The following is a 16,781-nucleotide window of genomic DNA, read 5'->3' on the forward strand; positions in this document are numbered from 1 at the left end:
CGGCGCCCCACGTGACCCACCCGCGCTGCCAACGGCCGGCCGCTTTCCACCCTCACGTGACGCGGGCCCGCAGCCGGCCGCCCCGCCCCTTCCCCGCGGGCCCGGTCACGTGCCGGCGGAGCCACGCCCGCCCCCCGCTTCGCCGCTGTCAGTCGGGTTTTCGCGCCGCGGTGCGGGGAAGGGCGGGGCGCGTGACGTCGTGCGGGTGGGGCACAGGGCGCGAGAGGGGCCAAACCTCGCGGGACCGGCGGCGCCTGGCAGCGCGCTGAGGCGGCCCGGGGCTCTCTGGCAGCACGTGCCGTGCCCTGCCCGCCGCCGCCACCACTCTCCGCGCGCGGCCGCCCCAACGGCCGGTGCCACCGCCCCGCCCCGCCGCCGCGGGGCCGGCGCCCCGCCGCGCTTCCCGCTCCGCCCCGCGGGGCACGGCGCCCGGATGTGGGGCCCTTCCGGGGGCGAGGCCCGCCCGCTGCCGCCGCCGCCCCGCCCCGCCGGGTGCCTCGCCGCCGCGGCTGCCCATGGAGGCCGAGGCCGAGGCGCGGCTCCTCTTGCAGGAGGCTCGGGAGAGCATCGAGGCGGCGCGGAGCTACCGGCGGGAGCTGGAGCAGCGGCTGCGGGGACTGCACCAGGCGCGAAAGCAGGTGGGGAAGCGGGAGGGGGCTGCCCGGGCGAGGGGTGGCGGCGGGGCTCTCCGGAGGTGCTCACCGCCGAGCCCGGGAGGGGACGAGCAGCCGGGCGCTGCCCGGGGCTTCGCGGTTGGCCCGCACGTCCCGTCCTGCGGGGTGTCGTTAGGCGGTGGCTCGGGTCGGGACAGCCGCTGAGCCTGCCCGCTCCTCCCCAGCGCGGGGCGGGGGGTCTGCCCGGCTGCGGGTGGGGGGTGGCAGCCATCAGTCAGCCTCCGCCGGGGCAGCAGCCCTGCTCGGTCCTGCGCCTCTCACCCGGAGCCGTGTTTTTCTATAGAACCCCTGTCTGCAGGGGGCGCGGAGCAACCTGTTAGAGCTTGGATGGGGACGTGTGGGGAAAGAGGAGGGTGGAGGGAATCCCGCAGGACCTGGGCTGGATGGTGGCTGCGGTGACGGCGGTGATTCTCTGCACGCTTCAGGGAGACCTGCGTGTTGCCTCTGTAGGTGCCGGAGATGGAGGACTTGGGAATGGATGGATGTAGAAAGTATCAGGAAGGAAGGAGTGCGAGCTGAAGTCTGTTACTGAACTAAGCCTGATTTTCTAGGATGATAGGGAGGTTTCCTAGGCAAGAATAAAGATGTCTAAAGGAACTGTGTCTTCTAAAGTAGTTGGGATGCTAAGTCTTATTTTACGGGGAGTGTCATGCGTGTCTTCTTCCCCTCACATCTAAAAGATACCTGCCTAGGCGAGTTATGCTCTAGTTTGGTTGCTATCCTGAACTATGCTGTCCCCATGCACCAAACTCTGTGGGTCACGTACTCTGTGGGTCATGTACAAGTGTTGCCAGCATTCCAGGTTAGCTGGTTTTTCTGCAGCTATGCACTGGAGCCAGAGGAGGGTTTTCATTGGGACTAGTAACCCACCCACTCTGCGCTGAAGATGCATGATAAGATAGGCAAATGTGGGTAGGGAGATTGCGGAGAGCCAGCAAAGGACTGGCTTCTCTGCTAAGACATCCTCTAAGCATTTTAGTTTTTGCAGACTAGAACCAATGCCTTACTATCTTTGATTCAACTCTGCAAGGGGTAAATTAAAAAAACCAAACAAACAAACTCAGAAAACGTTTCTGTGGTGACCTGATGATTTTTCTGAAGCAGATTCCATTAGCATAGAAATCTGCTATAAATCTGCTAGGTTAGTGTCCTGCTACTGTGGGCCATCACTGTACATTAAATTAGTCATCTTCAAAACCACAAGCTACTTAAGAAACTGAATTGTTCATGACTGTCTTTAATCCAAACCTTGTCATCTCAGAGTGTTGCCTGATAACTCAAAATGCATTGAGAGGGAGCCAGTTTGCCTTTCTGCAGTGACTGTGAGTGCTTAGTTAGCTTACCTTTCTTTCCTTTTCCTCTCTGGGGGAATCTCTTTGCTTGTGTGCATGTTTCTGTTTTCTGTCTTCCCATCTTCAGGACCGCACGCTATTTTGTCCACAAAGAATCAGCCATGCAGCACATGTCCAAGAATTCCCTGTGTTCAGAAGTGCTGAATGTCTTAGACTGGGGTTCAGATAGTGGAAGCTTTATTATTTGGGAACTGGTGGGCCGATGTGATAGGAAAAGCGCTTTAGGTCACTTTTGTTGCATCCTTTTGGACCAATGGGACACGATTTTCAACAAACTTCATGCAGCTCTGTATGTTCAGGGACTTGCATTTCCTCTTCTGCATAGCTAGTAGTATCTGTAATTCTGAGGCTGACTTGTTGAATTTGTATCTGCATGTAATGGAGGTAATGGGCTTAGAGAAGTGACTGTTCTGTCTTCCTCCGCCCCACCCCTTCATGAAGCTAAATACTTCCTTTTTTTTCTCGAGCATTGAAATAACAAGAGAAGGGAAACCGAGCTGTGTGGCAGCTGCAGACGTTCATGAATATTACTTGAAGAGGAAATTTATTTTACCTAACCAGAGAACTTCCTGTGTTGGTTGTCTGTACTTCTAAAGATCTAGAAATTACGTGTAAGGCCGTGTGCATGTTGCAGCATTTCCTTGTGTGTGTGACTTAGAAAAGTTGTTCGTATGGAGGTGTTTACTTCTGACTTTTGCATCTTTAGCTCAAGGGTGTTCAAATGTGTTTTCTTCCCTAAAAGTCAGATTCAGCAAGTTTGCAAACATTTTAATAAGCACTTGTAGAACCTTCTGTGGTCTAGTTCTAGTCCAGAACCAAAATAGACTTGCTGTTCACCCTGCCCTGTAACCCTGGAGCACAGACAAATCAAAGGTGGCTATTTGAAAAAAATTGAAAAGAAAGCAGCTTTACAAGGATTTTAAAAATCCAGTGAAGTGATAGGGAAGAGTGCTCCTAGATCGTCTTCTAAAAGCCTGGTATCTTCTTCTTTCCAATGAGGATTACCTGTATATGATGGCAGAGTGGTTTTTGAACAGGATTACAGCAGTTTTGAGGGGCGGTGGGGAGAAGACCTACAGAGCATTTGGACTTTTCTGACAAGAAAAATTCCTTGATTGAAGTACATGTAGCCCAGTTTGCATTTTGCTTAGTTAATATGCTCTTCCCCTTGTCCAGGCTAGTTTCTTTGCCTCCTTCCCTGTTGTACATGTCCTAAAAATGACTACACTGGTTTGTTAACTGCCAGTGGTCCTTTTTTTAAAGCTGACTTCACAGGCAGCTTTTCTCCAGTAGATGCAGATGAGGTGGTTCAGAAAAAGAAAAGATTTGCATGGCCTTTGCCTTTATCCTGAATCTTTCTTTCCTCTTACCTGAATTTAGATCAGAGAAAGTGCAACCTTGACCAGAGATGTACTTGAGCAACATTTTAGTGATTTGAAAGGGACCCTAAAGAAGCTGTTGGATGAGCGACTGATGTCACTGCTGCAGGAGGTGGATGCTATAGAACAAGAGAGCATCAAACCCTTGGATGAATGCCAGAAGCTAATAGAGCACGGAGTCAGTACAGCTGATGATCTGCTCCGGGAAGGTAAGGCAGGACCTGATACTAAATCTTAGGTCCACCTTCCAGTGTGTGTCTCTCGAAGTCTGGAATGTTCCTGCTATGATCAGCATGTTTGGCTCATTTTGGCCTTCTCTCAAACCAAATGTTAAGAAAAGGTTAAAGTTGGGTAGATGTAGTGAAGAGCTGATCAATATTATCTCCTACAGATCTGTGTTTTAATATTTCACTCCAATCCTAGGGTGTACGTATGTCAGTGTAGCCTCTCCTTAAGGGCAGGAAGTACCTACTTTGGAAACGTCTCACTGCAGAGATGTTCTGTACCCCTCCATGCTAGAAAGAGGATTATGTCAGGCTACTTTGGAATAAAATATATCTTGGGTACCATAATAACAAAATGTATCTGTTGGTCGAAGAAAGTTATTTGTGTCTTAGTGGAATAGCAGCTGAAGTAAACAGATGATCTTTCCTGCTAAGTTTGATTATGTTCACTGTTGATGGGGAACATGAGGAATGAAATGGCCACTGTATGGGAAAAATTTCTCCAGAAGTCTGAGAATGAGGCAGACAAAAATGGACATGTGGAATATTACTGTAAGGGCCAGTTTGTACCCTACTGATGCTAAATACCTAGCCAGAAAGGAATGTCACTCTTGACTGTGTTCCCCACACTGGAGAACCTACTGGGAGCATGTCTGAGCCATGAGTATGTTGGCAGTTTCCTTGCATTGTTCTCATGTCTCAACTTTAACTTTCTTTCAACACGATCTCAGTTTTGTGAACTAAAGTGCATTGAGCAGTCTCTCCCGGGTAGGAAATCTACCAGCTTCCACTCAGGCCTGAGCTTTGCTCTTAAAGAGCGTGCTGACGTGGTAGCTCTATGCCTCCTGTTCACCGGAGCAGTGACAGTATTTAAGAATTAATTTCTTGGGTTTTTTTTCTAGCATCACAACCTCTGGGACAGCTGGTAGTCACCTTGTTTTTATTTTAAGTCTCAAGGTACTGAATCACAGGGTGGTGGCAAAGATTGCCTGTGTTTTATACAAGTTTCTGTCAGATCTCATGAGAACCTGACTAGGTGTGCACTTCCTATCCTGTGCGTCACCATTCCCTCTGTAGCAGTAGCATTGCTAAGTCATGTCATCAAAATGAGCAGCCGTTGCCTCTGAGTCAGAAAGGAGTTAAGCCTCTCTGGTTATTAAGTCTCCTGCTGCCAGTTATGACGTATGCTTTTCTTTAGAGATTTGTAACGTTTGTAATCTTCCATTTGGAAAAGGACTGAGCTTGCTTATGTTGTAAATTACCATAAAGTCATCAGATAGGAGAATGGAGCATACGTCTCTGTAAGCTGAAGTGTGGGATGCTACTTTATATGGAAAGCTTATGAAAAAGATTCCTATTTATCTCCACACTTTAATGCATGGATTATTTCCTTCATTATGACAATAGTTACCATTTAGATTGTAGCAAACAGAACAATGTCTGAAGTTATTTTTTGCTTTTAAGCTCCTGCTTTTTTATTTTCTGCTCAATGAAGGTGCTTTGCTTTTTTCTTCCTTTAAAGCAGGTGGAGGAAGGGATTAATAATCATGATTTCTGGCATCTGACCCCAGTTCTGCTACTGTCTGAGACCTGAGGCAAATTATTACATCTGGTATGGGTGTGTCTACAGGAAGCTTTGAGAGCTTCAAAAGTTGCTAGATAGGCTTTATATTGTTCACTATAATTGCATTTTCTAGCTAAGAGTCTAGCAAAAGTGCTGAGAATGCTTCATGTTTAATTGGTTGTTCGTGACAGAACTGGTTATTCTTTGAAGCAAAGAATGCCTTTCTTGGACGTTTTCTCATTAGGAATATTTTTACCATTTGATTCCAGGAGAGAGTGCAGTCCATGGAGATGTGGGACAACAGAATGAGAAACTTTGCAGCTTTACAAAAAAAGCTTTACATATTCAGCTAGATAGGTAAGATACTGACCCACTGAGGTGATCTGAGGCAGTGGCACATGTGTTCTTCTTGTGTAGGGGATCTTTTCTTCTTTGAAACAAAAGCTTCCGCTCTGTTGCCTTAAAAGATTCATTTGAGGTGTTACTGTCCTGTTTGTTTCCTAGACTTTCATTGGGGCTGGCAGTCCCATAGAGTCCACAATAGAGTAGTTTTCAACCTCCATATGGTTTGTAGAAATGTAGGCTGTTTATTTGTGAACGATGAAACCACTCCTTGTGGAACAGCCTGTATTTCAGAGTATTTACTGAGAAACAGACAGTCTGGTTAGGGCTGAAACACAATGTTTTCTGAATCTTTTAAGTTTGAAATACATATGCCAACTTCTGCAGCTGTTCTCTCTTTGCAAATCTGCACAGATTCAAGTGTATGGACAAAATATGAATTTGTAGAAGCTGGCCCCTTTCATTACAGCAAACTTTCCTTTCTCAGCTTACCAGAAGTGCCCTCCTTGGTTGACGTGCCTTGTTTATCTGCCCAGTTGGATGACTGCCTTCTTACTATATTGAAAAATCAAATATTCAGACATGGAACTGTGGCATCGCGCCCACCTGTACAGCTAGAGGAATTCATTGAGAAGCCTGGAGGTATTTTAGTGCGATGGTGTAAGGTAGGTAAAATATCCTGGGTGAAAATCATTCGGACTTCAGTTTTGTTGAAAGAGGCTGCAAAAGCCACTTTCATTCTGGATTCTCTGCTGCCTTCAAAGGAATAGTCCACTCCAGTGTGTAGTTAGAAACTTTGGAAGAGATTTTTATGGTAACGGCCTCATTTAAAGGCAAGGTAATCTAGTGCTGTTGTGGTTGGTGCTGGGGTCTGTGTCTGCCTGGCAGTGATACCTGTGTGTTAGACTCTTCCTCTTGGACTCTACCTGCTCCCATCTGCAGGTAGAAAGGGCCAACACGCTGGTGTACCTCTGCCTCACAATCTCCTTCCCTATGTGTGGGAAAGATGGGAGGGGCAGCTGAAAACACTGCTACCCCTGCTTCCCATGCTTGAGCAAGTGCCAGGTACTGGACAAGCAGGAAACAACTCCTTCGTATACTCTTCCCACTAAACAAATAAATATTAGAGTGTAATCTATCTGTGATGCTGTTGTACAAACAAGACCAAGAAATCCTGGTGTATGTGTTTCTGACAGAGGTGATTCGCACATAGCCATTTGTGCTGTGGAAGCGAGCGGTTGGTTTGTGTGGCAATAACAGCCACACACTCTCTCAGTGAGACTGAACTTCATTGCTGGGGTGATGCTTTTGTTCCCTTTGGAGACGCTTTAGCAGACCCAGGATGAGGCTGAACCTGTTCTGTTATGCTTTTACCCCTAAACGTGTTTGTGTTCTTAGGGAGATGCAGTGGATAGAAAGAGAAAATATTTTAATACTGGCATTAGCTAGTCAAGTAGCCTTTTTCTTCAGTATACAAAAACTATTTTTGAGTAAATCACTGCTGTGCTCTGATGTGGTTTAGTTGTTGGACAGCTCTACGCTCCTTGGCAGCATTAAACAAACTTACTTTGTTCTAGCAACAACCAGCCGTTGGTCAGCCACCCTTACCTTGTAAAGGATGTGGACTGAGATTATAAAACCATAGGCACTATTTCACCTGTGGTCTGATTTTCTGTGCTATAGAGGAGTTCCCTCAATTTGGTCATGCTTGGGGGATAGTGGAGCTTTTATGGGGCGGCGTGGGGGGGGGGGAACTCTTGACTTAGAGATATCAAAGAATTAGAAATCATTCCCTGGAACAGTTTATGAAGGATAATAGTGAGTTTCCCTTGCTGTTAAAAACTGGCACTGAATTTCTTCTGCAAATTTGTCTTTAGCTTTTGGCTGAAGGATCTTGTTATATCTCTGCTAGATTGAAAAGCCTTCTGTTAAATGTTTCTTCTCCTATAGATACTTTTAAACTGTAATGGAATCATTCTTATGCTTCTTTTTGTACTAGTTGATTCAGACACTGATTTTATTTTCTATAAGGCATGCTTTCTGCTCTTTAATACCTGTGACTCTGAATCGCCTTTGACAGCCTGCAGTACTATCCTAATATGTGCCACTTCAGAGGCAAAAGAAAAAAAAGACGAGGTCCTTTATTAATGCAATAAATGTTTCTCTAGGTGGATGATGACTTCATACCACAAGATTACCGACTGCAATATCGTAAGAGTACTGCCAGTCACTTTGAAGATGTATATGTCGGCTCGGAGACAGAGTTCATAGTGCTGCATATTGATCCTAATGTTGATTACCAGTTCAGAGTCTGTGCCCGAGGAGACGGACGGCAAGAGTGGAGTCCATGGAGTGTTCCTCAGATCGGCCGTACCACGCTAGTTCCCCATGGTACTGTTTCATTCCTGTTCGTCTTTGTCTTAAACCCGTGTCATCAGTGCAGCACTCCTGAAGGTCTATAGCTGAATGACTTACGGAGCTGCTTTTTGTATGATGATGGGATGTCCTTAGCTATGATGTATGTGTGTAATGTATGACGAGCTATCCTTTCATCCTACAATTTATTCTTTGCTTCCTAGTGTGAGGGATAGTTAGTGAGCCTTTCCAGCAGGTAGCTCACTGCTTAGCCTTGGGAAGCATCAATGAGCCAGAAGTGAAGCATTTTTTTTCCTTCTCCCTCACCCCTACCTCAGCATTTTTTTGATGACCTACAGTCTCAATAACAAGCTCTTATCTTGGAGAGAGAAAAACCTAAATTTTCTCTTCACTTGCAAATTTTTAAGAGCAGTGGGTAATGAAGGTTTTCCTTTGCCTACAATATGACTTCGCAGGGATCGCAGCAAAGAGTGAACTTCTGGTGAACTCTGTGAGCTGGGAAATACTTTTTGTAATTGCAAATTATTTGAAAAAGAAATTGCCATCAGAAGAAGGTAAAACCAGCCCTTGTTCTTAACATAGCTTAAGCTTCATATGAGGTGAACTGAGTGGACATTGTGACTAACTTGGTTTTGCACAGACAGTAGCTAGTCGAGTTGAGGTTCACACTTTTCACGCTTTTTTTTTTTTTTTTTTTTTTTTTTTTTTTTTTTGAAGAATGGACAACTGGTTTGGAGGGTTACAGCTTGAGCAGTCGAAGAAACATAGCACTTCGAAATGATTCTCAGTCATGCGGTGTGCTCTACTCCAAAGCTCCTACTTATTTCTGTGGGCAAACATTAACATTCAGGCAAGTACTTTCTGGGTGGCTGTTGTCTGGTGCATCTCCTGTGAGCCAAGCTTCCTTCTCTAGTCCGTTACATCTGAATTGTATGTAAATCTGAGTCACGATGCATGTTTGAGTTTTACATCAGCTCAGCCCCAGTCAAGGTAGCGTGTCTGTGTGAAGTCTGAACTTCCTTCTCTTTGCTTCTACTTCCTGGCTCTTTAGGAAAACACCTCATGTTTTTGTAGGACCTGCACCTGTCTGAAACAGAGATGAGTGAACTCCTGAGGGATGGTAAAATACAGCCCATGCTGAGCAAATCTGTGGAATGTTGAACTTCCTCGAGTTTTGTAGCAGCTGTTACTGGCTGGGCAGAAGTCAGTGGAGGCTCGCCATTGATTCTTTTTAACCTTGGGTCAGTGGGTGCTTTTCTTCCCAGACTGTCCACATGCTTTGAAGACTTTGGACATGAGAACTTATATGTGCTGTTGGGACAGGTAAGGATGACAGTCTGGCACTGATGTCTTTAACATCTGAGATAATTAGTGCTGATCAGACTACTGCTTGACGCTGGCATTAGAAAATCCTGAGTGGAGAAGGGATCTTGTGAAATTCAGGCTTTCCATTTGACACAGAATGTGATTAAAAACCTTGGCAGCTTTGCTGCCTGTAGTCCTATCCCTGAGATGATGCTGTTTAACGGGGTATGAAGAACTTCCTTGTGGATATGGCAATTGTAATTACAGACCTCAGAGACTCTGAAGCTTTATTCTGTCTTTCCCTGGTTAAATAAAACTACTTGCTGTACAGTAGGCAACCCCCAAAGGCAATTTAAGGGGGCTGTTCGTGATATTTTTGTAACTTATTCCATGGTGTTTCATTTCTCCCTTCCTGATAACGAATTATATTAACTTTAGATGGTTGTAATACGAGGATGTATTTGGTTGCCCTGTCTGAGATGGGATAAAAAGATCTAAAGCTTTCATTTGAAATCTGTTGCTAGATTTAACATCTCTTGGCTCAGAAATGCCTGTGAAATTAAAGGCAGAACTTTGAGGTTTCCCTGGGTTCTCTTTCAGACCACTGCCTTTTATCTTTTTTTATTGGTAGCACATGAAAATCTTTTGCTTTATATTTTGGTAATGTGGACTCCTCTCCAAGAAGAGATTGTTTCAGGATGGCAGAGCACTAACAAGCACATGTCCACAAGAACTATGACGACACAAATCTTAAGATTGAAGACAACCTCAAAAATCGGTTGTGTTCTTCTTCCAAGGTCCAAGAGTAGCTTCTTGTTTGAAAGTGTGTGAGATTTTCCTCAGCAGGAAGATGTAGTACTTAGCGCTTGGCTTTCTCCATCTGTTGAAACAAAAGTGTATTCACAAGGGGATAAGTGGCTTGCAGAGCAAACCAAATAAGCAAGGTTCACATTACAGATGTTTGTGAAGCAGCTTTGTATTCTTCTTGTGCATTCAGGACACAGGCATACCTCATCAGTGAAAAGTGAAGCCGTGATAAACGCAGTGCTTTGTATCTGCTTTTTAAAGATAGACTGCTTCAGTTATCCTCTGAGGTGAGGCATTTGGACATGTTGTAGGAAAGCATCATTGCTTTAAGTCAAGACTCATCCTGTTTCTTTGTAGCCCTCAGGGAGCTGCCCTTAGGAAAGGGAATGTTTCTCCACAGTGACCTGCTCTGCAGCTGTCTCTAAAGCTTTTGCTTGCAGTGGGGAGCCACAGTCAGGCTGGCCAGGCTGGTGATGTGGGATCATCCAGCAGACGCCCTGTGAAGATCATGGTGACTTTGTCAGGAACCCACAACTCTGCTGACAGCTAATACGAAGGAAGCACATGTGATCACCCACAGATTTACTTCTCTGTGCTCTGAGACAAATGGAAACTGGTGGTGGTCGAACTGGTTCGGTGTCTGTATGCTGCACTGACAGAGGCAAGGTTTTGTTCTGCAGCACTGGAAGGGGTGAGAAGGGATTCGAACAGTGTTCCACTGAGCATTGTTCCTACCACGTATTCTGTTGGCTTTTAAAAATTTTAAGTCCCAGGGATCACAGAGGCTGGAGAATAACTTTGTTAATGTGATAGGAAAAATCAGCCTAGTAAAGTGAAGCTTAGGAGATGATTGTGCAGTGATGTACTGTACGTGGGCTCTTTGTCTTGGGCTGGTTATTAATTGCTGAAAAATTAAAACGTAGTAAGGAAAGGAATGGTGATCTACACCAGATCCTGGCCCTCTTCCATCTATGCCCGTGAGAGGAGGAAGCCCACTGCAGACTTACAGGTTGGCCATTGTCTTGGGCACTCAGGTTGCGCTTCCTCTTTACGGCGTAAGGAAGGTTTGGCTCTTTCCTGCTTTGCGTTAGCGTGCAGCCCAGTCTGCTCCCTTGGAGTAAGGGCAGCGGCGTAGGGAGGCTAGCCCTGATGCTGGAAAGCCTGGATGTGACGAATACAGAAGTGCATGATAAAAACATGGCCTCAGCCTGGATTCAGTGTCGATACCACTGAGAGCACTGAACCTAAAACGTTCAGCTGGTCCTAGACCGACTCCTGTGTAAACGCTCCCACTCCGGGTGTACCGTCGCTCCTCCCTCAGAGTATTCGCTGTCCTGTTACTTGTTTGATGTTTTTTTTCTTCCTACTGCTGCTGGTCCAGGTTACCTTGACAGTGCTCTGCAAAAGGGGTCTATATAAATGAGCAAGTAAGTGTGGATACAGATTGACATGATAGAATTCCTACTTTTTAATGGGTTTATAATTATGCATTTTTGGTCATTCTTGTGTCTGTACAAACACTTATTTCCAACCCAAAACTCAAGAAGGGCTCCCTTAACTAGGGATGGAATGAATTAATGTTACCTTATGCACAAAGTTTACAGATAAATAGCTGTTTATAAAGCTTCACCAGTAACTCAGGCAGAGTTTAAAATCTAAAGTAGAGTACCAAAATGAATTTGAAATCTCACTTAAAGTTGTTTTGGGAAAACATTGTGGATCACTTCCAAATTAAAAGCTTCTTGGGTATTTAATTTTTTTTTTTTTTTGCTTTGCTTTACAGCACAAGGCTTTTGCTATCTTAGTGATGTTCCCAGGGGACTGAAAAACTTAATGGAGTGCAAAAGTAAAACATGCTTCCAATTTTATCTTCCCTGTTTGTCTTGAAAGAGTTAACCCATTGTGTGCCAGTCTACTGCCCAGTTTAATTTCCAGTTCTTAAAAGCTTCTGCTGAAGTTTTCCTGTTGTTTGGCAACAAGCACGTATCAGTGCTGCTCTCTCTCTCAAGCTATAATGAAAATAACCACCGTCTTACTTTCTAGAAAAGACCATCTGAGTTTCCTGAGTCCCTCAGGCTCTCTCTAAAGTACGATTTAGCACCTTTGAGAGATGGCAGTACAAGAGAAAGGACTTGAATACAGAAGAGCCCTTCAGTGTACAAACTGTGCAGCCTCGCTCAGCTGCTAGGGCCCAAAGGGAACTGTGTCCCAGGTCATTTGCACAACTTGTTTGCTTTTTCTTCGGAGATTCTTTCCCAGGACCAAAATCCTAAATGCAGCTGAGCAGAAGCCAGACTTGTAAATGCTCTTCTAGGCATTTTAATACACATTTGCATCAAGCTGATTTATTAAAAAAAACCAAAACAAACAAACCGCCCCCCCATACCCCCAAACCCAACAACCTACCACCACCAAAACACAACCTTCCTCCCCCACCCCTTTACAGCAGAATATAGCAGGGCTCAAAAATCCCCTTTTAGTCACACTTATTAAATACTTGCTGAAACTACAGCTATCTTGCCATAATACGTGATGTTGACCAGTAATCTGGTATAGATGACTGTAGATTGTAGTTTTGTGCATATTGGTTGTTTCAGACAACTGGAAATCACTTCAAAAGACTCTAAACTGTGACAGTAGAGAATCTTATTAAATAGCAATGAAAGTTTGCAGGAAGCAGATTCATGTTTTATACAGATTAATATTAGAGCATTGCTCAGTGGAGCTGTTGGGAAAGCTGGTAGGACTTCTGGTCATTCAACAGGGATCTCCCCAAAAGGTTGGATGAATTTGTTGAAAGCCCTGGAGTGCAGTACAGAGGTCTGGTATGACAGGGTATTACTGTCTGGATTTCATTGTATGTTTTGATTTAAAGCTTCAGGGTTTGACTGAACTTTTTGCTTGGTAGAATTGAAACCGTGGGACAGCCAGACAGACGAGACAGCTTAGGAGTGTGCGTGGAGCAGCAGAACGGCTATGATTCTTTGCAGCGGGATAAAGCTGTGTGCATTAGCACAAACGGTGAGTCTGAATCACATAATTGAAGAATGTGATCCTCTTTTTTTTTTTTTTTTTCTTTCCCAAAACACATAGCCCCTGGTTCTTTATATCCCTGGATCACATATGAGCAACTTCATCCACCTTTTATGTACATACTGCTTGTGCAGTTAAAATCTTTGGTGAGATCACGGATCTCCTTTTCCTGCTTGCAGTTATTACAACCTGTTTGATGTGACAAAAAGGAATGCAGCAGGGTTGCTTTCCATTTCTATTTGCCTGCAAAAAAATAGGGAGACATAGTATTGCATGTTAGCATGTACAGAAAGTGAGAAATAATGTTTGCTATCCTGACTGTTTCAGGGGCAGTATTTGTAAATGGAAAAGAGATGACAAACCAGCTGCCTGCTGTTACTTCCGGATCGACTGTGACGTTTGACATGGAAGTTGTGCAGTTAGGGCCTTCCAGCAATGAGGGAGGAAACTTCAAGCTTCGAGTAACCATTAGCTCTAACAACAGAGAAGTGGTCTTTGACTGGGTACTTGATCAATGCTGTGTCTCTCTGTATTTTGGATGTTCATTTTCATACCCGGGCTGGAAAGTTTTGGTGTTTTAGCAGTGAGTGAAGAGATTTTTGTTCTTGCTGTAAAGTTAAAACCTAGGTTTCCAGCTGTTTGGCATCAACAATCTGCTAACAAAAACCTGTCTTTATACTACTTGAACTCCACTGTGTTGTACTTCCTACTGGATTCATTTAAAAAAAAAAATTGTGAAACATTAGATTTGTTACTCTGGAAAAAGTTACAAACAGGCATTTGCGTAGGCAAATTAATTTAAGCAGTCCATAAGACCTTTCCCTTTTTTCCTCCAGACTTGATTTTTGACAGTATTTCATTGTACTCTAGTCTCAGGGTACGTGTGTTGTGTAGAATTAACTTTGCTTAATGCTGCTGTTCTGTGAAATAAGCCTGCAACCGTTTAGGGGGGTGGAGGGGTGGTAATGGACCAAAGTTTTATTTGTACCACTCAAAAAGAGCAAAGTATTTAGAGCAGTGATGTCCTGCTATGCTTCCTTGTACACAATGCTGCCTTAATAGTACGAATGGTTAGTGGGTTCTGCATGCAACAGCCATTTCTTCCATGCACGGTACTGTTCATTCCTCCAGAGCAAGGATGTCTGAGCCATAATGTCTGTTTAAATATGTAGCCAGTCTGTTAGTGTCTCACTTAAGTGCCTTATTTTGAGATATTTCTTGAACTGTTTTCTGTGTTGTCACTTGGAATGTATTTTCTAGAGTAGTTGCATGGTGATGCTTACATCAGCTTAATGCGGATGCTTGCCTCAAACTAGACCAATACCTAGAGTAGGACGGTTATCCGTATCTGCTCTGAATGTCTTCCCTAGTTATAATTTACCGTGTAGCCTATGTCAGAGCAAATCTTAGTGATTTAGTACTTAGGCATGACATGCAGATTGGCAGCCGTGATTCCTTGCAGAGCCCTTCTAAGACTTAGAGACAACCTTCTTTCTATTGTCTGACAACAGAGACAAGGGAAGTGGTGCTGTGATGTGCAGGATTCCTGGAAATCCCAGACAGCTACCTGGGAACACCTTGCAGGTTTATGGGCTGAGGACTGGGGACAGACTAGGCTGCCCAAGCAAGCTGGGACTGCTGCTGGAGATCCACCTTGGGAGAAAGCGGAGCTGGGCTTTGGGTATGGGCTTAAGGCAGACCCCGCTGGCACAGATTTAACCTGTGGCAGTCAAGATGGAGCAGATGGCGGTAACTTAGCGCACCCTTCCATGTAGTAGGAAGGGATAAGAAATTAGTGTGAATTAATTGACTTTGAATTCAGAAGTTATGTAAGATTACCACTATTTCCCCTACGGAACAACTAAGATTTAGAATGAGCTTATGAAAGAGAGCCCATTCCTAGTCAAAAGATTGCAATAGTACTGGATTTAAAGAATATTTTAAAGTAATGCTCACTGAGGGCCTTCTTACCTCAAGTTCAATTAAAATTAAATACATTTTAGCATGTTAGAATAGCAATATTTTTATAAAACCTAGACAATCATTCTGCCCTTTTTCCTTCAGTGTCAACATGCTACATTAGCCCTCTATGTTAGCATAAAAAGCTTAATTTACATTGGATGGATGAACATCCCCCATACTCACATTGTCAGTACAAAAAGATTAGTCATCCTGCCTGCCTCTCTTCCCCAAGCACCTGTATTTAGGGGTACAAGAATTTCAGAAGAGAATGGCTGTTGGTATTTATGCCATTTACAAGAAAAAAAAAATTGTGAGTAGATTCAGATGGATGCACAGAACTTGCACATGGCAGAGACATTTAAGACACGAAGTAAGGAAGACTGGACACCTGCAGGTAAGATTATCCAGTGTTAGCAACAAAAAGCCTGCAGTATTCTCAGTTTTTCAAGCTTAACTATTTCACTGTTAGGGAGTAAGAGAATACTAGCTTATCCTGTACTTTCAGTGTTCCTTTGAATTGTCCTGTGATGAGTATTTTCAATACTTTTAAAATACGGTTCTTTTCCTGTAGCCAGGAAGGTTCAGCAGATGATCAAACAGTATCAGTCCTCTTTAGAGAGGGTCAGGCTGGCACTCCAGCTAGCAGCTGACTTAAATCCTGCTCCACTTAGTAGTGCTGGTAATTTTACTTACACACTTCAGGTGTCAGGTACTAGTTTTAACTTAGTACTTTTACCATATGGAAACTAAAATTGTGAATATCTACACTTCTGGGTACCAACAGGTCAGGTACCTTTTCATCTGCTTCTGGGGGGGCTAGTCAGACTATTGATTCTGCAGGATATTTACTTGCATATTAGAAAATAAAGCTTAAGCCTTGAATTCAGGTACTTCCAGAGACAGTAATGCCTTGTCAGCTTGTTCAGAATATACATACAAAGCAGCTTAAGATGACTGTGAAGGGCCTGAGGAGGCCCCTACCGCTCCCCTTGAGAGCTGAGGATGGCAATAGAAGAAATAGTTTTTCTGAGTTCAGTCTTTAGCTGTGTGTTGAACAAGGGCAGCTTGCCAATGTTGGGTTGGGTTTTGTTTGTTTTTTAAACTTTGCATAAACCTAGCTGTCCAAATTGCAAATTAGGTACTGTTCAGCCACCTCTTAGAGCTGCAACTTTTAAACCTGGGAAGGGTGAAGAGTCTCAGGGCAAGAGACCTGAGTAATAAAGTACGCAAAGAATCAGAAGAGGCTTGAATTAAAAAGGTTGAAATTCTGTTCTTCCAGAACAGATAGAAAACTTGACACTTTCTTTACAGTTTTTCACCTCTAGCTATTGGAGCCTTGCAAGCAACAGAGTGTTAACTGCTTATGAATTCCAGTCCTGAAAGTTGTTTTCTTAAGCTCGTACATTCATTTACCTCAACTAAGACTGATGTGTCAAGTGAAATCTGAATTTTTTTTAAATAAAGTTTTATCCCTCAACTGTGTATGGTCTAGTAAATTATTTATTGGGGCATAAAGCTTAGCATCACTGCATTCTAACAAGAACATAAGAAAATGTATTCTATAGCACTGCAGCCATCTTGAAGAGCTTCTCCCCTTTCTTTTTTTCATCTTCTGTCCCTCAGAAGTCCCAAACAATTTTTTTTTCAGGTTTCTCACTTGTGCACTTACCTTGATTTCCAGCTGAAGTTCAGATCTTAACTGACAGCTCTTGCAGAAATAATTTTCCTTCTTTTTTTAAAAATTAGTTACAGCGTCTGTAAAC

General features: G+C 44.1%; 1 protein-coding gene across 1 annotated transcript; it reads left to right on the forward strand.

Moving 5' to 3' along the window:
* The first annotated feature begins 515 nt into the window (after positions 1-515).
* On the forward strand, positions 516-16,489 carry CRLF3 (cytokine receptor like factor 3). Its single transcript, XM_050908269.1, has 8 exons — positions 516-638; positions 3,407-3,614; positions 5,463-5,550; positions 6,023-6,200; positions 7,704-7,926; positions 8,629-8,761; positions 12,932-13,044; positions 13,384-16,489. The coding sequence occupies exons 1-8, from the start codon at positions 516-518 to the stop codon at positions 13,635-13,637; spliced, it is 1,320 nt and encodes a 439-aa protein (XP_050764226.1). The 3' UTR covers positions 13,638-16,489.
* The last annotated feature ends 292 nt before the right edge of the window (positions 16,490-16,781 follow it).

Source organism: Gymnogyps californianus, chromosome 19, assembly GCF_018139145.2.
Source record: "Gymnogyps californianus isolate 813 chromosome 19, ASM1813914v2, whole genome shotgun sequence".
NCBI classification, from domain to species: Eukaryota; Metazoa; Chordata; class Aves; order Accipitriformes; family Cathartidae; genus Gymnogyps; species Gymnogyps californianus.

Bases quoted from the DNA above. Each gene is read 5' to 3' on its own strand.
- CRLF3 (XM_050908269.1), top strand. From the start codon at position 516: ATGGAGGCCGAGGCCGAGGCGCGGCTCCTCTTGCAGGAGGCTCGGGAG. The intron at 639-3,406 runs GTGGGGAAGCGG...ACCTGAATTTAG, and splicing joins TGCACCAGGCGCGAAAGCAG to ATCAGAGAAAGTGCAACCTT. The intron at 8,762-12,931 runs GCAAGTACTTTC...TTTGCTTGGTAG, and splicing joins GGGCAAACATTAACATTCAG to AATTGAAACCGTGGGACAGC.